The following is a 23,243-nucleotide window of genomic DNA, read 5'->3' as shown; positions in this document are numbered from 1 at the left end:
AATTTTTATGGAAAAAGTTAATCCACGTTATTGAAATTTATTAATTTTAGAAAAAAAAATCAACAGAATAAGAAATAAATAGCAATAAGAAGACTAATAAATAAGTTATAATACAATTAAATTACAATTAAGTTAGAATTAAATTAGAATTAAGTTAAAATTAAATTTATATTAGGTTAGAGTTAGATTAAAATGACATTAAAATATAACTAAAATAAAATTAAAATGAAATGAAATGAAAGTGAAAATTAAAATAAAAATTTTTAATTAATTAAGTGTTACTGAATAAGTAGTAGAAAGTAATTTCACTCAGACGTCAATTCTTCTATTTCTAAAGTAATGCAAATTAATTTTAAAGTAAAGGTTTATTTTCTCAGTTCTTATTAAGTAGTAATAACCATTAATAGTCATACATAATTTTTTTACTACGCTTTACGTGTTAAAAATATATTTTAGTCAGACTTCTACGTTTTCCTTTTCCATGAAATAGTGTAAGTAGTATGAACCGATTTTAGTCAGACATAAATTTTAATTTGTGCTTACAGCAATAGTAGAAACCATTGTAAGTCAGACGTTAATTTTTCCATTAAGTAGTATGAATCAATTTTAGTCAGACATTATTTTTAATATGTACTACTAATAGTAGTACAAAGCAATTTAAGTCAGACGTCAAATTTTTCTTCTTTCATTATTAAGTAGTAAAAATAAAATTTGATAAGCTATTTAACTTGAACAAAAAACCTTTTAAGTAGTATAAGCTAATAATAGTCAGACATTTAATTTACAACTACTTATAAAATAGTAGAAATTAATTTACTTTCCTCTTCTCTCGTAAGTAGTATAAATCAATGTCAGGCATAAATTTCTAATTAAGTAGTAAAATTCAGACATCAAGTAGTAAAGGTCAATTTTAATCAGACGTAAAAGATATAAATTAAGTAGCAAATACTAATTTTAGGCCGACATTATTTTTACATTTATTTGGAAAGTAATAGAAATTAATTTTCTGACAATGTAAATTGAACCGCCGGATCGTAGAAGGGCATATAGCCAATGTAATTCAAATGGGCTATATGCCCTTCTACGATCCGGCGGTTCAATTATAGATTCGCCTAACGAGTAGTAGAAGTCAATTTAAGTCAGACGGTCATTTTTACTATTAATAATTAGGGTTATTTATTCCATGCAATAAAAGTTTGCCAACTTTATTGATAAAAAAACATAATTCAGTAGTAGAGGTCAATTTAAGTCAGACACTAATTTTTACGACGCTTAATTAAGTAGTACAAGTACTTTTAGTCAGACATAAATTTAAACCTCACAGTTTTTCTAAGGATATCAAATTGACACAAAAAAAGTATCAAAATAGTTGCGAAGCAACGTTTTGATACGTTTTTTGTCTCAATTTGATATCCTTAGAAAAACTATGCTCATTTGTAATTTAATTAAAGACAAATGTGAAAAGTGATAATCAATATTTTTCGGAAGGTTGATTATAAACCATTTTTAAGTATTTTTAAGTAAAAAAAAGTTTTTGCAAAATTCGAGGCAAAATTTTCATGATAACAATAAAAAAAAGGGTTTTTAGTAAAAAAGGAGAAAAGAAGTAAAAAAAGTAGAAAGAAAGAGAAACGAAATTTAAAAAAAGTCTACTGGTATAAAATTCTATTAAGTTTATCTGTTTATTAAAAAAACATTTTACATATTTTGAAAACAAAACAAGTGACTTTATTTTCCCTCCCAAGAAAATATAAGTAATTTCGTGAATTGATTTACATTTATAATTAAAATTCAGGGGTAAAAGAAAAAAAAACGAGTTCATTGAAGAATTGTATTTTTGTTAAAAAAAGGAAAATTTCTACATGCACCTTTATTTGCATGGCTCATTAACCAGGAAGTTGTGTCGTCAACTACATTCCAAGTAACTAAACAAAGTACCATCCCTCAGCCTTTTTAAGCTGCCGGCTAGTATGCCTTAATTGCGGGTAATTTTCCCTTGTCTCCCCACTTTTTTTTTCATCTCTCTTCCATCCACTATCCATCTTTTTCTCGCACTCACTTCACTTCACTTTTTCATATCTATTGTCTCTCTCATTCCTTTCCAGAGTATTTAATTTTCTTTCCCCTTTTTTTTCTATTAAAAAGCAGTGACGAGTTTTTTTTGCCTTTAGCCAGACATGATTATAGAAGAATTTATTATTAAAAGTAGATTTTCTAGAAATATAGCGATGAGACTTTTTTTGTTATTATAATTATTATTATAATCATATTTTTATTTCTTAAGATATTCTCAGCTTTTCTTATTTTTACTATATGGGTCTTGTTTAAGCAGAAGATTATTCTTGTATATATATACATTGGAAAATATTCTTGATAGATAAGCGCAAGGAAGTCCTTCAACTTTTCATGAAGTTATCTTAATTACCGCCTTGATATAATATTTTCACATTTTCGTTTACTTAAAAGACATTAATTTCCTTTGAAACAGATTTTTTTTGGAGTAAATTTATTTTTAGTTTAAATGAAATATTAGGAAAATGTTTTTTTCAAAAATTGAATTATTTATTATTTCTTTTTAAGTAGTACCTACGACTCAACGTCAGACATAATTTTCTGTCAATTTAGTAAGTAGTATAAAAAAAATCAGACATTAAATTTAGTTTACAGATTGATTTAAAAAATTAACATTCTATCAGAAAAAATTTTTATTTTAACAAAAATTTTATTTAGAATTAAATAATTAAATTTAGAATTATATATCAATTTTAAGTAGTAGAAGTCAATATAAGTCAGACGTTGATTTTTACTATTGACGATTAGGGTTGTTTACAAAATGCAAGAAAAAGTTTGCAAATTGATAAAAAACGAGATCAAGTAGTAGAAGTCGATTTAAGTCAGACACTAATTTTTACTGTTTCTAATTAAGTGGCACAAGCAATTTTAGTCAGACATCAATTTTAACATTATTTGTAACTTTTAAATTAATAGAAATCAATTGATTTCTATTTAAAAGTTACAAATAAGGTTTAAATTATCCTTTAAGTAGTACAAATCAATATCAGACAAATTTCTATTTACCAAGTAAGTAGTATAAAAAAAATAATCACGAAGCTTCATTTTTGTTAGTTTTATCAAAAAAAAAACTATTATATTAAATATCCCAAGGGAGACTTTTCATTCTGTTTCATTTTTTATCATTTCATTATTATTTATTTCAATACAAAAAACGATAATAATAAATGTCTCTCAAGGGATTTATTTTTTTAATACAAAGAACAAAACTAATAAATAATATTAAATTTCTATTTTTAGATGTTTTTTTTCAAAAATTCGTACAAATTGAAAAAATTCCCCTTTCTTATCATTTTATTTTAATAAAAAAAAGGACTCTTGATAAATATCTCAAGGACATTTTTTCTTTAATGGTGGGACAAAATTTTTTTACGTTATAGTAATGTAACTTTTATGGTAGAGGCGTTTATCTCGTTTAGTGGCTTTAATGTCACTATATAAAATTATTGATCCACTAAAGAGAGTTGAACGATTAATATCTTGCTCATTTTTAAGTAGACTACTTATTTTTAGACAAGTTCGACTGTACTTTCTCTTTAACTTGTTCAAAAACCGATATTGTCAAACGCCCCCCCCCCCTCCATCGACCCTTCCTCTTCTCCTTTCATTTTCACTTACATTGACAATAAAGAAATGGTACAGTAGACAAAATAATTTTCCAAACTTATCTTACCGATACTTTCTGACATTTCGAAAAAATAGAAAATTAAGGAAAAGTAGATAAAAAAATAAAATAAAAATTAATTGCAAAAAATGTAAAAATATATTTTATGAATTATATTCTATATATTATTAGGATTATTATTATTATTATTATTATTATAATTATTATTATTATTATTATTATTATTATTATTATTAAATTCTGTTTTTAAGATATATTCTTTATTTGTAAATAAATAATCACAGACATTTCTTTAACTTATGCTGGTCATTAAGTAGTAAAGGTCAATTTTGATCAGACCAGAAAAAGTAGAAAATTTTAACGTTGCTTCAAAATTTTATTTATTATTATTAAGTAAAATTATTAAAAATAATTTTTACTGACTTATTTTGTTTCCTACTATTGCTAAATAATTTTTTTTTAATATAAATTTCCACTTTTAAGTAGTATTAACCGAATGTATTTAGACATTAGTTTTTAGAAGTTTATAATTATAGATATTTTAGATAATAAAATGAAAATTTAAAAAAAAATTTTACTTCATTTACATATTTATTTACTCTTTAAGCAGTAGAAATTAATCTTAGTCAGACTCGATTGTAAAATAGAGTGAAAAAAAATCTATGTCTCTTTAACTTGAAATTGAAATTTTTAATGAAATTTTTTAAAAATATTTGTCCTTTTCTACTTTTGATATTAATACTGATATAATCGCTACATAAAATATAAATTATTTTATTACAGAGAAAAAGATAAGAAACAGTAAAGTTAAAAAATTCGAATTAATTTTTTAATGTAAAAAAATTTTATTTAGTTTCTTTTAAATTAAAAAAAAAATTTATTTAGTTTCTTGTAAATTAAAATTAAATTTACGCACGTAATTATGCAAAAAGGTGAAACAAAATTTGTCTTTCTTCTTTTTCTAGGTGAACAATAAAGTATGAAAGTGGATTCATTAGGAAACCGAGTCACCAAAACGGAATTAGGTAAGACATCACCTGCTACTAGCTCTTTGGATAAATGTCTGTTTCACGTTCCTGTTTCTTGCTTACTTGTGAAAGTAAATTTAAATTGCTTTGCAATCTAATATAATTCGGAATTTTTTTTCTTCCACCACGAATTAAAAATAATCTTCTATTCTCTCAAAAATTATCATTTTCAATTAAAAAGATTTCGTTTTTATTTTATTTGTTTTATTCCTTTTATTTCAAATTCTATTACTGCTATCTAATATACTAAAACTAAATACAAAGTACCTAATTTTAATCTTATAAAGATTTTTTGGACAATTTTCCACATAAAATATTTTTCCTCTTTTTTTAAAAAATAATTTCAATGCAATATTTTTTCCTTTTGATAATAACTTGAATATTCCTCTCTTTGATGATTATAAATATAGTTCAATGCCAACTTATATTTATTACTCTCTCTCTCTCTTTCTCTTCTTTTTTTTATTTTGGCTGTATAATGAAAAATTGAAATAAAAATTCTCTGAGGGGGGGAATTGATATAATCGCAGAAACAATTTCACAAAGAGAATAGAAACTATTTTTTTTTTATTTTTCAATATATTTTTCTTTCTCTTTATATTCATAATTTCGACAACAATGCAAGACTGAACAGAAATAATGAGAATTTTTTTTCCCATCGTTTGAAAAGGGATAAATTTTGCAATTTATAATTTTCACTTTAAGATGGAAGAAAATTTTGTAAATGTAAGAGAAAAATTAGAGAAAAACAAAACTTACCGTCAATGTCTATTTCTTGTAACATTGTTCTAAGTTCTTCGGCTCTTGCGAACTGGCCTAAGGAACGCATAACTCTACCAAGTTCCTCTTTCGTGATGCTGCCATCTCCATCCTTATCGAAGAGCCTGAAGGCTTCTCTAAATTCTGTAACACAACAAGAGTTCTAAACAAGAATTCTTAATGTTAATTTTAATTTATTCTAAAATCATAAATTAAAAGTTTATTAACATATACACGTAAACATTCCACAAAAATCATATTTCCTAGATTTTATTTTTTTTTTAAAATTTTTATAGTTTTTAACTAAAAACTTTATTTAAAAAATAAAAAACTTTGGAAAAATTAATTTTGTTATTATTATTATTAAATAGTAGACCTAATAATAAAATTCGATGAAACGTTTAATTTAAAAAGGAATCTTTTAAGTAGCATAAACTAAATCAATTGTTTTAATAAAATCCAAAATTTTTTTAAAATAAAGGAAAAAACGTCTATAAACTATATTTGTCAATTAGAAAATTTAATTGAAAATGAAAATTTTTGAATTTTTAGAAAATAAAGGAAAAAAATTTATTGAAAAAAATGTTCTGTTAAATTTATTTACGAATATGTTTAATTCTAAAATTATTCGAAAACAATAATTTTTTTTTAATATATTTAAAATATCTAAAATTTAAACTAAAATTCATTTTCAAATCAATTTCAATTATTTAAATAGAAAAGTAAATTATTTATTGAATAATTGAATGTTTCTTAAAATTTAATTCTTATTTAAAGAATTTTATTGACGAATTTTTAAATAATTGAATTCTTTCGACGAATTTTAATAAAATTTTTTAGAGGAATTTTTCAAACATTTTTCAAGGACATTTTTCAAAGGAATTCGATTAAAATTTTATTAAAAATAATTGAAATTCTGCGATGAGTTTTATTATTCCTGAAAATAATTGAATTATTGAGAAGAAACTTATAAAAAAATTTGTAAATATTTAAATTCCAGTGAAATTTTTATTATTTATGAAAATAATTAAATGTTTGGGTACAATTTTATTAAAATTGTTTTTAAATAATTAAATTCTTTTGGCTAATTTTATTTAAATACTAGATATTGAATATCATTGAAATAAGGAAATTTTTTGAAAATAATTGAAACTTTTACAAGAATTTTATTAAAATTTTTAAAAATAATTGAATTTTGTAGAAGAATTTTTTTTTATATAAAGATAATAATTGGGATTTTGTCGAGATTTTTTTGTAAATTTGAAACATAATTGGATTTTGTAATAAGAATTTTATTACTTTTAAAAATATTTGAAGTTCTGCAATAATTTGTAGGTAACTTCTTCAAAATTCAATTTTTTTTTAGTATTTTTAATTAAAATTCTTCTATAAATCCATTATTTTGAATAATTAATTTTAAAAAATTTAAGAATTTAACTTATTTTAGAAGATTGTGAATTTAAAAATTTTTTTTAATAATTCAAGTTTATTAAAAATTCTAATGAAATTCATTCAACATTGAAATTTTATAAAATTTCAAATTGAAACTTCATTTATTTATAAAAATTGTAAATGCAACTCTTTTAAAATTGAATTAATTTTGAAATATTTAAGTAAAATTATTCATTAAATAACTATATATATTCCAATTCATATTTTATTTAAATATAAAAAAAATTTGAATAAAAAATTTTTACGTCCTATTATTTTTAAAATTGATAATTTTATTTAAAAAATTGATTAAGATTGTTGCTAGTCAGACATTAAATTTATGACTAATTATGAAAAATAGAATTTCATTTTAAAAAATACATAATTTACTGTTTCCTTGTAAGTAGTACAAGTCAATATCAGACACAAATTTCTATATAATAATTAAAGAGTATAAATAAAATTTAATTTTAATTATTAGGTTATTAAGTAGTGTAAACCAATATTAGTCAGACATAAATTTTAACGCACACTTATTATCTACTCTAAACTGTATTATTAATAAAATTTAAATATTGATAAATATTTTTCAGATGATAATTTTAAACAGTATTTACCATTTTTTTTTTTAATCCAAAAAAGTTTTACAAAATTTTAATAACAGAAATAAAAAAGGTGTTTAGTAGTAGAATTAAATTTAGGTCAAACACTAATTTTTACGTATCCTAATTAAGTAGTACAAGTCATTTTGGTCAGACATTAATTTCAACCTTATTTGTAAAATTAATAGAAACAAATTTTCAGTGAATTTTAACATTACTATTTCCTTTTAAGTAGTACGACTCAATATCAGACATAAATTTCTATCTATTTATTGAGTAGTATAAAAAAATCAGACATTGAGCTTAAATTTCTTTATTGATAATTAAAAATAATTTTTGTTAGACAAAATTTTCGAAAGCTAACTTATTAAGTAGTAGAAATTAATTTTGATCAGACGTTAATTGCAAAAGAGATCTATTGAGTAGTACAAACTAATTTTAGTCAGACATTTCTTTTGATTCTTGTTCGAAAGCATAATTAGAAGGATTCTGTTTAGAAAGGAAATTAGTTTTACATAAATATAAATTATAATTTTATTTATCGAGTAGTTGAAGACAATTTAAGTCAGACGTTGATTTTATAAAATCATCCTATAGGATGATTAAGATTATTTATTAAATAAAAAAATGTTTGTCGCATTTATTTACAAAGAAAAAGGGGAAAATAATATTAACGCAGAAATAAAATTTTCTAAATAATTTTGCAATGTACTTAACTAAGAAAAAAAAAATAAAAATAAAAGTAAATATTTTTTATTTACATGATTTTATTTCAATTTTATTGTCCTCGAACATGTCGCTGATACAATGGGATAAATTATTGACTACTTGATTGTTATTTTGATATCCTGATGTCGTAAAGCTATCACCATGTTCTGAGGCCATTACTACTATGGGTACAAACGTTCGATTGATTTCACATCACTGAAGCTTGACACACAATCATTTGATAGCCTCGTTTCATGGTCCATTGAACTTGTACCTCTCCGCATGTCTCTTCCTCGAGTTTCTTTACCGATGTTTCCGCATTGAGGAATATGTAAATTAACATACAAATGTCATATGTTCCTTATTTCAAAAGAGGCACTTAATTATTCTTTTTATTAAGGACGCATCTTCATCACAAATACTTTTTTTTTTGTTCAAAATTTGTAAGAATGGAATGTGTTAATAAAAACAAAAATTCTATTCCACATTGCAGAGGCTTTTGTACAGTTCAAAGAACTTGAGTAACTTTGAACAATATTACACGCGCCGTGGTCGAATGAGAGAGAAAAAAAGTTTCTTTTTTTTATAAACCCCATCTTGGGAATATTAACAAAAGCTTTTTGCGAGGTGAAAATGTTGCTTTTCTGCATCGTTTGATAGATTTTCATTTTCACATTATGAGCCCATAGAAAAATCTTATGTAGAGTACATTATAAACGAGTATTTAGTTTTTTAGAGTTTGTGAGGTTTGCAAAAAAAAAAAAAGTTGGAACGTTAAATTGAAACTTGAGAATATTTTTAATTAATTGTTACGTAATAGTTTTTTTTTAATTATTTTTTTTCTTCTGATGTTCGATTTATAAGGAGAGTTAAATTAAAATACCGATATTAATAGTACACAAAAATATTATTTAATAATACATAAAACTTTTATGAATTTATTTTACTTTTATTTTTAAGTATTTTTTTAAAATAAATAGTCAATTTTTTCTTCATTTATTATTATTAAATAGTAGAATAAAATAAATAAAATTTGATCAGACTTTCAATTTAAAAAGAAACCTTTTAAGTAGTATAAACAAATTATAATCGGACATTAAATTTACGATTATTTATAAAAAATATAAATAAATTTCAAAAAATTAATAATTTACTGTTCCCTTGTAAGTAGTACAAGTCAATATATTAGTCAGATGCAATTTTTATCTACTTTTTAAGTGATAAAACTATAATTTAGTGAGACTTGTTAACTTTCCGGACTTATCGAGTATTATGAAATAAATTCACAATGTCACTTTATTATCTAGTAGTTATAAAGAGAGTTATTTGATAATTATATTTGTTTTTTAATTATGAGTTATTTATTATCTACTCATTAAGTGGTATGAACCAATTTTAGTCAGCCATCTATTATATCATGTGCTTATTTAAATAGTGTACAATAAAATAGTGTAAAACATGTTTCAGTAAGTTATCAAATTATATATTTATTTATTGAGTAGTAAAAAGAATGTCAATAAAATTAACGAATCTAACTAATTACTTAAATTTATTAACTAAATTGAGTAATTAAATTTATTAATTAAATTATTTAATGAAATTAATTATTTAAATTAACTGATTAAATTGTTTAATGAAATTAATTATTTAAATTAACTGATTAAATTGTTTAATGAAATTAATTATTTGAATTGATCAATTAAATGATTTAATAAAATTAATTAATTAAATTGATTAATTAACTTAATCCATTATAAATAGTGTATGCCTATTTTTTAAGTAAGTTTCATTTCCAGAGTTTAGAAGATACAAATTTTACTTAGAAGCTAATTTTTAATACACTTGAATGTATCAAGTAGTAGAAGTCAATATTAGTCAGACAAGATTTTACTTTTAATTACTTCTTTAGATTTACTGATTTATTTTTTTAGTTACAAAAGTTTACTTAGAGGCTAATTTTTAATACAGTTATTAAGGGTAGGTGGTCATTTTTTCTAAAAAATATTTTCTACTCTTTTTTGTTTAAAAAAAAATCGATTTCTCATGAAATCTGTTTTCTAAAAAACGTTTTTCTAACAAATTTTGATTTCTAAAAAAAGATTTTCTAAAAAGTTATGATTTCTATAATATTCATTTTCCTAATATTTGTAAAATTCCATAATTTTGATAAAAGTTAGAAAATTGTTAAAAAATTAAGATTAAGAAATAGAAACTATTTTGCATATTTTCTGTTTCTCAATTATAATATTGTTCACAAACTCATCCTTTTATTTTGGGAAAAAAATATTACATATTCCCGTTTCTTTAATATTTTTGTAAAAAATTTTTAATTTTCAGAAGGAAATAATTTACATAATTTCTATTTCTTAATTACAATTTTTTTAATAAAATCCAAAGTTTTTTAAAAATAAAGGAAAAAAATGTTTATAAATTCTATTTGTCGCAATTACTTGAAAATGAAAATTTTTGAATTTTTAGAAAATAAGGGAACAAATTTTACCCAAAAAAATGATCTGTTATATTTATTTACGAATTTCTTTAATTGCAAAATTATTAAAAAAAACAGCAGTACCTTTTTTTAAATAAATATTTAAATATTAATTTTGCATAGGAATTAAGATTTTCAAACATTTCAAATTCAAACCTTTTTGAAATTAAACAATTTAGAAAAGTATTGTTATAAACCATGAAGATATCGATTATGCTCCGAGTCCAAGACTCGGAGTGATCAATTTCTTCATGTTTTATAAAAATATAAATTTTATAATACTTTTAAATTTATAAAAATAATTGAAGAATTGCAAAGAAATTTATTTAAAAAATTGTAAATAATTGAATTATTTTTGGAAAACTTTATTCAAATAGTAGATTTTAAAAAAGTAGAAAAATTGTTATAAAATTACTATTTCTTATCATAATTTGTTAACAAAATTCTCTTCATTTTTGAAAAAAAAAAATAATTTGCATCATTTTTATACCAAAATTTTCAAAATTAATTTATTTATAAAACAGTTTTTGAAAAAATTTTAAATATATTTAGGATAGAAATTCCTATAATTTCTATTTGTTAATTACGATTTTTAACTAGATTATTTAAAAATTTTGTTAAAAAATTTGCATAATTTATATTTTTTATTATAATTTTTTAACGAAATTTCAAGTATTGTTAAAAAAAAATTTTGAAAATTTCTTTTATTAGAAGAGGAAATTTTTAGAAAATGACCTTTATTAGAAAAAAGAAAATTAGAAAATTCTCTTCATTAGAAAAAAGTTTCTTAAAAATTCACCTTTATTAAAAAAAAATTTTTTAGAAAATAAAAAATTAAAAAATACATTTTAGAAAAACTACAAACGTTATTAAGTAGTAGAAGTCAATTTTAGTCAGTGAAAATTTTACTTTTAATTACTTTTATAGATTTACTTAAATTTGTTTTAAGGTACAAATTTTACTTAAAAGCTAATTTTTAATTTTTATTACAAGTATCAAGTAGTAGAAGTCAATTTCAGTCAGGCATATACATACTTCTTAAGTAGTAAACGTCTATTTAAGTCAGACCTAAATCCATTTTTTATTTATCAAGTAGTAGAAACGTATTTTAATCAGACGCCGATTATTTTTTTTTATTTTTTATTCATTTTTATTAATTTTTTTCTGTCGTGAAATTTTCTACCGTTTTTCAAGTGGTAAAGGTCGTAATTAGTCAGACAGGTTTTTTTTAAGAATATCTATATGAACTATAAAAGAACACACTCTAATCGAATTCGCAGAAGTTGAAAATTTATTACTCGCGAGGAAATGGATTATAAATTGTATACCTTTTAAATTATTGTTTACATATAAATTGTAAGCTTTCGAAAAGCTCATTGTTCCGCGGTGTTATAAACTATACGTGAATCCTATATACACACATGCACACGATATTATCCTTTCCCATACGATATTATCCTGAATTGAAACAAGGTGTAATCTCTCTGCCTCCCCATCAGGGTGCCAAATAGTCTTGTTATGTTATCTCACTCGCTGGTAAGTAAATTTACCAGATACTGTACAACACACCACTGGCTTTCACTAAAATATAATTCATTGCTTTAGTTTGCTTTTGAATATGTCTGCATTAGTTTTACAAAAAACTATATATAAAACACTTGCTTCCAAAAGACTCTCCTTGAATCTTCATTTATCTCTCATTCTACGCTATTATTTCCAAAAAAGTTAAAATAAAATGAAATAATTATTTCTATGTCAAAAATTTTAAAATTTATCAAAATTGTTCCTTTATACTTTATACTTTCGATAGAAAAGAATTAAAGTTCATTAAAAACGGTACTTGATATTTTTTTAATCTAATATTTTCTTATTCTATTTATTTTACGTAAGGCAAAATTTTTAAACCCTTTTTTTTATTCCTGCAAATTAAATAAATAAAATTAAATAAATAAAAAATTCCTTTTCTAATCATTATGTTTAACCTTAATATTTATTTATTATTATTATATTAATAATTTAATATAATTATTTTTTATTTATTAAGTAATTAATTTCATTTACATTTTAAGTAGAAGAAATTAATGTTGGTCAGACAAGCAAAAAATATAAATTATATTATTTTTATTTTAATATAATAATAAATACATAAATAAGGGAAATTTTTCCCCTTTTCTAAATTAGAGCAAAAAAAAAGAAAGGGTAAGAAAATAAATAACTTTGATATAAACTTTTCAAATGACAAATTAGGCCAGAATTTCCACTCTGTTGAGAATAAATGGGATTATCGATGTTTCTCCCATCTGACAAAATAATATATCTTTTAAATATTATTCCACCTTCATCAAGAATGTTAATTTTTCAAATGAACAAAAAATTATAATTTTCCAGTAAAATTTAAGAAGGAAAAAAAAATCTCTCGATTGAAGGGGATTAAAAGAGTGTAACTGAGAAAAAAAAACCTTCTTCTATGATTTGCATTTAATTACAAAGTATATGTAAAAAAGAAAAAATTTTTTTTTACCCCAGCTTTTAAAACTTAAAAAAGATAAAAAAAATACTTTACACACGAAGTAGTAAACGAGTAGAATGAAAAAGCGCTCTTAATCATTCTGAATTTAAAAGGATTTTTTTTTCATGCATTTTCAGTGAGAAACATGGCTTTCATTAATTTCAGGAATCTCTCTCTCTCTCTCTCTCTCTTTCTCCTTCTTTTTCGTGAATAAGGTACTTCTTATTTCTATGATTTTTTTAATGCTTCTTTTTTTGTTTATTATTATTTTATAAAGGTACAATCTTTTTGCATCATAACTTTTCTCTTTTACTTTCACGCTTTTTTAAATTGAGTGATTCAATAAATGTATTTAATTTTTTGGGCGTAAATAAATTAAATTAATTCAATTTTATAAATTAATACAATAAAATTAATTAATTAAATTAAATGACTACGAATAATATTAATTAATAATAAATAAAATAAATAAATATAGAATTCAATAAATACAAGTCAGTAAATAAATTAAATTAAGTAAATAAACATCAAGTAAATAAATTAAATTAAACACATAAGTAAAATTCAGTTAATAAATTAAATTAATAAATTCAAATAAAAATTTATTTTCTCTAGAGTAGTGTTGACTAATTTATTTGTTATTTATTTATTTATTTCTCTTTTACAATTGTTTTTAAATTTTAAAAATTTTAATTTTTTTCGACAGTAAAAATAAAATATAAAAGTATAAATTATAATTTTTAATGAAAATTTACAAGAAAAAAAAATTAGGTTTAAAAGTTAGGTTTACGATACAGTTCACTTTAAGTAGAAAAAATCGAGTTTGGTCAGACAATTATTTCAAAATGCTAATAATTTATAACCAATAGTAATTAAGTAGTACTGAGCAATTTTGATCAGACCAGTTTAAAAACATTTATTAAGTAGTACAACAGTAATTAAGTAGTAAGAATCAATTATGGTTAGACAAGTTTCAAAACGTTAATTAGTTATTAAGTGGTGGAGATCAATTTCGATCAGACCAGTTTGTAGACTCTAATTACTTATTAACTCCTAGTAAAGATCAATTTTTAATTTTTATCAAACTAGTTTCAACATATTAATTACTTTTTAAGTAGAAGAGATCAATGTTTATTGGACATGTATAAAAATATATTATTTATACTATTTTTTTACTACTGAAGATCAACTTTAGTCCATCTTGTATAAAGAATGAAAAATATTCAGATAAAAAAAATTGAGAGTAAAAAATAAAAAAAACATTAATAAAAAAATTATTAAAAGTGATATTTTTTCACTAATTGAGTAGTAGAAGTCAATTTTAGTCAGACGTGAATTTTAACACTCATATTAAATAGTATTTATTGTATCCATAGCATAACTATAGTTAATAATTGTTGAAAACTAAAAATTTACTTCTTCACATTAATATAATTATTTTCCGAATCTTTTCTCTATTTACTTTCAATTTTTAAGTGCAGTAATTCTATTATTTTGTAGAATATGTAAATAATTTTTAAAAAATCGATTTTTTTTCTGTATTGATGAGAATTATATTATCTTTTTTATAAACATAACTTTTCTTTATCTTTAGAGAGTAATAATAGTTTTATTATAGGATACTCTTTGGTTTTTCATTTGCCAATATAGTCACAATACCCTTTTTTTATTCCCCATTTTATCTCTTACGAAACTGGAGAAAATAAAAATCACTTTTTTTTTCATTATATTTATTCGCAATGAAAAAATGATGAATAATAAAATATTAATATTTAATATTAAATTTTTTATAATGAAGCACAGATTTCGTTTATTCATTAAATATATTTAATTTTCTATTTTAAACAAAGAACGAAATATAATGAATGTTGTAAAATTGAAAAATGCGATATGAAAACCGAATATATAACCTTTTGAATATTATTAATAATAATGAAGCATTGTATATATTGAAATCATTATTGTTTATACCTTTTTGGACTCTATTCGTATGCTTTATATAATATCGAGCCTTTTTATAATAGGCCAATTAAATTTTAAATATAATATAAAATAGCTAACTTTTTTAATAACTGTTTAATGAATATGGAAATATTGTTTTGTTTAACCAATACAATTTTTCTCGTTAATTAATATTATAAAATGACTTATTATATTTATTTATTTAATTTAAAAAATTTAATTAGATAAACAAAACAATATTTACTTTACTATTACACAATCTAGAAATCGATTTTTACTGCTATTAATTTTAATTTTATAATGTCTGACAATTACTTGATTATACTACTTAAATATTAAAAATATGATCAGTTACATTTCGTACTACTTAGGGGGAAAAAATTAATCCGATTTTTTTAAAGTCTACAAATGTCTGACTGTGCATGAGTTCTACTACTTAAAATTTGAAAATTAAGAAGTCTGATTAATATTATATACTATGATAATGACTCCACTTATCAATAAGAATTTAAAATTTAAATAAATTTTTTATTTGATCTACATTTTTGGCATTATTTTGTTGCCATAGGATAATAAATAAAAATTATTTATATAATTATTGTTATATATAATAATTCTCTAAATATGTTTATACATATTTTGCATCATTATATAAACGTACAGAGTGAAAATTCCACGTTATAATATATAATAAGTAAACTCACCCTTCATTTGAGACTTGGAAATTGCTGGCATTTTCTTTGTGACTAAACGTTCCGGTGATGCGGGCAAATTAAAAAGAACGTTAGCTGAAATTCTGCTCGTTACACTTGATGTGGAACTCGCTGCTGTCACTGAACTTGACGATTCACGTTGTAAAATTGTTTGCACACGATGCTCATCGGAATTTTGCAATCTAATTGTCAATGGATCAATTAGAACAGCTCGTATTGAGCCCATTGTCGTTGTATCGGATGGTACACGTTCAGTGGGCGATAATCGTGGCGTTAATGTTTTTGTTGACGAACAACCGCCCGCTTCCTCCTCCTCTTCGTCGTTGTTACCAGCTCCACTCGTTTGACGAGTCTTTAAAATAAAAACAAATGGAATGATTTTTTATTTATTGATATAAATTTAAATTTTAATAAGTAGTTGATATGAATTTTTTAGCAGACGGGGTTTTATTTTTTCATTATTAAGTGGTAGAGGTAATTTTTTCTTTATTTTTTAATATTTATTTTTAATAAATTTTATTTTAATAAATTTTTATTTTAATAAGTTTTTAATTAAAAAAAATTTTATTTTAATTTTTTATTTAAAGATATAAATAGAAATTTTAAGTAGAAGATATCAATTTTGAAGCAGACGGAATTTATTTTTTCATTAATAAGTAGTAGAGGTAAATTTTCGTCAGACGTCTCAAAAGTAGAAGTTTGAAAATTTAATAATTTAATTGAATAAATTATAAAGAAGTAGAAAATTATTATTTTAATCTGAAATTAATTACGTATTAAGTAGAAAACGTTAATTTTAGTCAGACGTCAATTTTTGTCTGTAAATAACAAATTCTTACTACTTTTAGACACTAAAAATAATTATTATCTTAATAACTATTGAGAATAACTATTGCAAGTAGTATAAGTCTGCTTAAGTCAGACATAAATATCCCTAAAAATTAAGTAGTATAAATGAAGTTCAATCAGACGTCAAGATTTAATTTAATCTTGTAATCTATGTAATCAGAATTAAATTAAAAAAAAAATTTGTTACACCTACTGATTCAGTAGTACAGGTAGATCAAAGCCAGACATTAATATTTCCGATTGGGGTGCAGTTTGTCTAAAATGTATTTTTTAATTTTTTATTTTCTAAAAAATTTTTTTCTAATGAAGAGGATATTCTAATTTTCTTTTTTCTAATAAAGATCATTTTCTAAAAATTTCCTCTTCTAATAAAAGTAATTTTCAAAAATTTTTTTTGAACAATACTTGAAATTTTTTGTTAAAAAATTATAATAAAAAATAGAAATGATGCAAATTTTTTAACAAAATTTTAAAATAATCTAGTTAAAAATCGTAATTAACAAATAGAAATTATAGGGATTTTTTCCTAAATATATTTAAAATTTTATCAAAAACTGTTTTATAAATAAATTAATTCTGGAAATTTTGGTATAAAAATGATGCAAATTATTTTTTTTTTCAAAAATGAAGAGAATTTTGTTAACAAATTGTGATAAGAAATAGTAATTTTTATAAAAATTTTTCTACTTTTTCAAAATCTACTATTTTAATAAAATTTTCCGAAAAGAATTCAATTATTTACAATTTTTTAAATAAATTTCTTTGCAATTATTCAATTATTTTTATAAATTTGTAAGTATTATAAAATTTATATTATTATAAAACATGAAGAAATCGATCATTCCGAGTCTTGGACTCGGAGCAATCGATATCTTCATGGTTTATAACAATACTTTTCTAAATTGTTTAATTTCAAAAAGGTTTGAATTTGAAATTTTTGAAAATCTTAATTCCTATGCAAAATTAATATTTAAATATTTATTTAAAAAAAGGTACTGCTGTTTTTTTTAATAATTTTGCAATTAAAGAAATTTGTAAATAAATATAACAGAACATTTTTTTGAGTAAAATTTTTTCCTTTATTTTCTAAAAATTCAAAAATTTTCATTTTCAAATAATTGACAAATAGAATTTATAAACATTTTTTTTCTTTTTTTTTAAAAAACTTTGGATGTTATTAAAAAAATTGTAATTAAGAAATAGAAATTATGTAAATTATTTCCTTCGGAAAATTGAAAATTTTTTACAATAATATTAAAAAAACGAGAATATGTAATGATTTTTTCCCAAAATAAAAGAATGAGTTTGTAAACAATATTATAATTGAGAAACAGAAAATATGCAAAATAGTTTCTATTTCTTAATCTTAATTTTTTAACAATTTTCTAACTTTTATCAAAATTATGGAATTTTACAAATTTTAGGAAAATGAATATTAGAAATCATAACTTTTTAGAAAATCTTTTTTTAGAAATCAAAATTTGTTAGAGTTAATGCCAGGGGAGTTAAATAAAGAGAGTTAAAATTTCACACCCAAATGCTAACTCCCCAAGGAAAAAATAACTCGCGCGGGTGTTGAATGAAGGGAATTAGAAATTAACTCTCTTTTGGAGTTGATTTTTAACTCGAAAAATTTAACTCCCAACTCCCGAGTCCGTTAACTCCCTAAATTTTTTACAGTGTATTTCCAGTTTTAAAATAAGTTGTAAAAATTAATTTTAGACAGACAACAATTTAAATCTTATTTGTGAAGAAATAAATATGTTTTAAATATGTTTTATTTTCTCTCTTTTAAGTAGTATAAGTCAATGTCCGGCATAAATTTTTACCTACTTATTAAGTAGTATAAATCAAATTTAATCAGACATCGGGGTTAATTTTTCTTACTGATTGATAAAATTTATCTTCTGACAAAAAAAATTTTAACACAAATTTTTTAAATAGTAGAAGTAAAATTCAATCAGACGTAACAGATATAAGGTGAGTAGTACAAATAAATTTTAGACAGACAGTAATTTAATTTAATTTTAATTTTAAAAGATGATAATAATTAATTATTAAAAACTAATTTTAATCGAACATGAACTTAATTTCATTTAGAAAGTAATAAAACTAAACCAATTAAACAGTGCGACTATTTTTAAACGGAGTTCAATTATGTAATAAGTAGTAAAAATCAACTTTAGTCAGGCTACTCAATAAGTAGTAAAAATAATTTTAGTCAGACATAAATTTTATTTTCACTCATTAAATAGTAAAAGCGAAATTTTCGTAAATTATTTTCCTGGTCATTAAGTAGAAGAATCGAAATATAGTCAGACGTCGATTTTTAGTAAACTTGTTAAGTGGTCAAATTCAATTTTAGTCGGACATTATTAATATAAACTTGGTTCTTAAGTAGTAAAAGTCAATTACAATCAGACGTATATTTTCACATTTTTTAATTAAACAAATTTTCAAAAGAGGGAAATTGTGTAATAAGTAGTAAAAGTCTATTTTAGTCAGACATAAATTATATTTTCGTTTACTAGTTTATAAAAAGGAAATTTTCTCCTACTCTGAGTGTATTTTTCCTATTCTTCTTTAAATCCAAAAAAAAGTTGAAAGGGAATTTTTTTTCTATTTCGTTTATAATTAAGTTTCAACAATGACACAATTTTTTTCCTCAAACAGTGTTCGATTTTCAATAAAGAAAGTGGTATGACATTGATTAAAGCATTAATTCTATTAGTTTGATTTGTCGGAATAGGTTTGATTAGTGGAAAGAAATGGGACACGTTCCTTCAGTCGGAGAGGCCAGAATGAAAATTTTAAAAGTCCTTTGGAACTTTCGTCATTAGCAGTAACCAAAGGGTTACAAACACTGAATTCACGAACTAAAGGAGAGAGATAGAGAGAAAAAAGAGTGAGGAGAGAAAGAAGAAATAGAAACTTACGCCTCAGATAGTTTTGAAAAGTCTTGCAAGTGATGTTTTTTGCTCGTGAAGATAAATTAAAAAAGTGTTTGACACAAACAAATGAATAAATACGAGTGAAATCTTTTATTTCCCTCTCTCCATTTTTTTTCGTGAATTTAATTAAAACAAATTTTCAAACTGTTATTAAGCTCTCATGAAAATCTGACTCGTAAACGATTGAAACTTTACTTATTTTCGGAATAAGTTTTCTCTCCCTGAGAAGAAAATGTGTGCAATGCTCTGTAAATATGCGCATTCTGAAAATTTCTGTTCGCAAAAACTTTTTACACTGAAAACTCTTTTTTATTTATTTTACACTCTGGGAATTTTTTTATATCAATTAGATTCTTAATTTTCGTTATTTTTTTAGTTTTATTTTTTTCAAAATTCATTATTTTAAATTTTTGTTGAAAAAATAGAAAGCGAATTGTTTTTTTTTAATATTTATTTTACACTCAGAAAATTTTAAAAATTTATTTTACACTTAAAAAATTTTAATTACCAAATCAATTTTTATCTTTTCTACACTTTTTTTGATGGAAATAAAAATTGGACTTGGTTTGCAAATTATATTAAAAAATTGTATAACAAACATTTTTACATTTTTTTGATAAAAAATATAAAAAAAAGAATAATGGGGAACATAATATAATATTTGTTTTTATCTTAAAAGAATCATTTTTAAAAAATTTCACTTTTTTAATTACCTTCTTTGGTAAAAAAAATTCACAAAGTTAATGATAAAATGGAATTATTCGTATGTTGAAAGAAAATGGAAAAGAAATGGTAATGACAGTAATTTTACCTTTTTAAAATTATTTTCTTCAAAAAAATTAAAAAAAATTCAAAGGTAATAATCATGACAAACAAAATTATTCGTATGTTGAGAGAATATTAAAAAAGTATTATTGGTGGTAATAATTTTGTCTTTTTAATTTACTAGCTAGTTGTAAAGAGTCGAAGAGCGACCAGCTACAGGTGGCCGATCATATAGAAAGGTTTTGTGGAGAGTCACCGGGTTAAATGGTAGAAGCATCAAAGAGCTTTGAAAGTAAATCCAGTGATTGACAAAATTTTTCTCTATAAATATTTTTTTCATAATTTTCATTCTTCATATAATTTATTGCCAGGAAAATATAAAATTACCTGAAAAATATTTCAACCTAATATTTTTTTCAAAAACAAAATATTTTAATATTTTTTTCTCTTATTCATTAATCATTATTTTCCTCTTCATTTTTCCTCAATTTTTTCCTTCTTTTCTCTCTATTTTTCTTTTTTTCTATTTTTTTCTATTTTTCTCTATTTTTCTCTATTTTTCTCTATTTTTCTCTTTATTTTCTATCCTTATTTTTCAAAAATTAATTTTTCCTTCAAATTATTAACTTTTAACTTTTCATAAAAATAGATTTTTATTTAGAAAAATGGTTCGTTTAGAAAAACATTTCATGAAGGTTGGATCGATTTCTTTTTTACTTTCATCATTACATAGTCCATTTACTGAAGTGGCTCTGGAACTGTTCCAAACTTTAGGGGTTTTGGATCTATAACGACCTCGTGGAATTTCACGTATTCAGAGAAACGACTTCGCTGAGAAACTAGCAACAATCTTGAATGATGTGTATAAACGAAAAACAAATTTTTTTTTCTGTAAGTCCGTAATTTATTCAAGTGCACTGAGCGTAAGTTTTAAATTTATTACAGTCGGCGAAGACCTTTTTTCTGTTTCTTTTGGTATTAAAATTAAAATTTACTTTTTACCAAAAAGAATAAAATTTAGTTAGACAAATTATAACGAAACAATTTGTCTGACTATAAACGGTTTGTATTACTACTTTCAATTTATTTATTTTTAAATTATTATGTATTTTGGAGAAATAAGAAAAAAAATATTTTGATGCAATTCATTGGCTTATTTATATTTTCCTCAATTATTATTTGTTGTAAATTACTTTGTCATATTGTCACTTTCTACTGATATTTTTAATGTCTGACTTAAATAATTTACACTACTTAAAAAATAATGAAAATAAAGAATTAAAGAAAGCTTCCCCATGGGATATAGATTTTTTATTCAAAGCTTTTAAAGTAAAAATATTTTTAATTATCGACAAATCGGATAAAATATATAAATCGCAATAACTGATCGTGATCTAAAAAGTACAATTTTTTCTAGAAAAAAAACCAAATATTAATTTCAAGAATAAAAAGAATGAAATAAAAATTTCTCTATCAAAAATAGAAATTAAATCTCATTTTATTTCTAATGTGATAAACAACAGAGTACATTAAAATTTTATAGCAATTAAAAGTCAATTAATCTTTTCTATTAGAAATTCTTTTGACGCTTTATATTCGTCGAAACTTATTTAATATTTGAATAGGAGATAATTGAATTTGAAATTCAACGCGTATTTCGAGGGTATTTTTTGAACTGAATGTCTTCAAGCAATGGTAAAAAGTTTTTCAAAAAAAAAAGAAAGAAAAAGACTGAAGACAAAAAACGTAAATGCATGTAGATTGTTTTCATTGTTTCGTTTATTGAATTGCTCGAGACAACTACAGAGGGAAAATCATTTAATCAGTGAAAAGGATGGATATTGTTTTTTGGTGCGATTTTTTGTGCGCTTTGCGTTCAATGAACATGTGCCATTCAATTCTTTCTTCGTTTCAAGTTACAATCTTCTACCTAATCTGTACGAGAAAATTCCTCGCTACTTTCACAGTATTACAGTGAAAAGAAAGAACAGAAAGAAATGTGAATAGAATCTTTTTGTAATTAAAATGAATAAAATAAATTGAGTAAATAAAATAAATAGGGTAAATAATATTAATAAAGTAAATAAAATAAATATAATATAAATAGAAAAAAAATAAGTAAAATGAATAATATAAATTAAGTAAATAAAATAAGTAAGGTAAATAAAATAAATAAAGTAAATTTTAAATAAATAAGATAAAGGAAATAAAAAAAATAAGAAAATAAAATTTTCGTTTATTAAATATCTAGTAGAGATCAGTAGTATAGATTACTTTTGGTCAGACGTTGTATTACAATTTTTTAGTTGTGGTGCAGTTTTTCAAAAATGTATTTGCTAATTTTTTATTTTCTAAAAATTTTTTTTCTTATAAATGTGAATTTCTTAAAAACTTTTTTCTGATGAAGAGGATTTTCTAATTTTCTTTTTTCTAATAAAGGTAATTTTAGAAAAATTTCTTTTTCTAATAAAAGTAATTTTCAAAATTTTTTTTTAGCAATACTCGAAATTTCGTTAAAAAATTATAATAAAAAATAGAAATTATGCAAATTTTTTAACAAATTTTTAAAATAATCTAGTTAAAAATCGTAATTAACAAATAGAAATTATAGGGATTTTTTTCCTAAATATATTTAAAATTTTTTCAAAAACTGTTTTATAAATAAATTAATTTTGAAAATTTTGGTATAAAAATGATGCAAATGATTTTTTTTTCAAAAATAAAGAGAATTTTGTTAACAAATTGTAATAAGAAATAATAATTTTTATAAAAATGTTTCTA

At 22.1% G+C, this 23,243-nt stretch overlaps 1 protein-coding gene across 1 annotated transcript in view; it reads right to left on the bottom strand.

The window, feature by feature from the left end:
* The window catches only part of LOC122501731 (calmodulin-like protein 1), a 114,441-nt gene that overhangs the window by 64,236 nt on the left and 26,962 nt on the right, over nucleotides 1-23,243 (bottom strand). The window contains exons 2-3 of the mRNA XM_043611447.1: nucleotides 15,889-16,249; nucleotides 5,485-5,628 (exon numbers count right to left, since the gene is read on the bottom strand). Coding sequence (XP_043467382.1) covers nucleotides 5,485-5,628; nucleotides 15,889-16,249 — 505 coding nt within the window. The remainder of the gene's footprint in view (nucleotides 1-5,484; nucleotides 5,629-15,888; nucleotides 16,250-23,243) is intronic.

Source organism: Leptopilina heterotoma, unplaced genomic scaffold, assembly GCF_015476425.1.
Source record: "Leptopilina heterotoma isolate Lh14 unplaced genomic scaffold, ASM1547642v1 Lhet_105, whole genome shotgun sequence".
Taxonomy (NCBI): domain Eukaryota; kingdom Metazoa; phylum Arthropoda; class Insecta; order Hymenoptera; family Figitidae; genus Leptopilina; species Leptopilina heterotoma.
The sequence above is the reverse complement of the archived record's forward strand: the minus strand, read 5'-3'. Positions and strand labels throughout refer to the sequence as shown.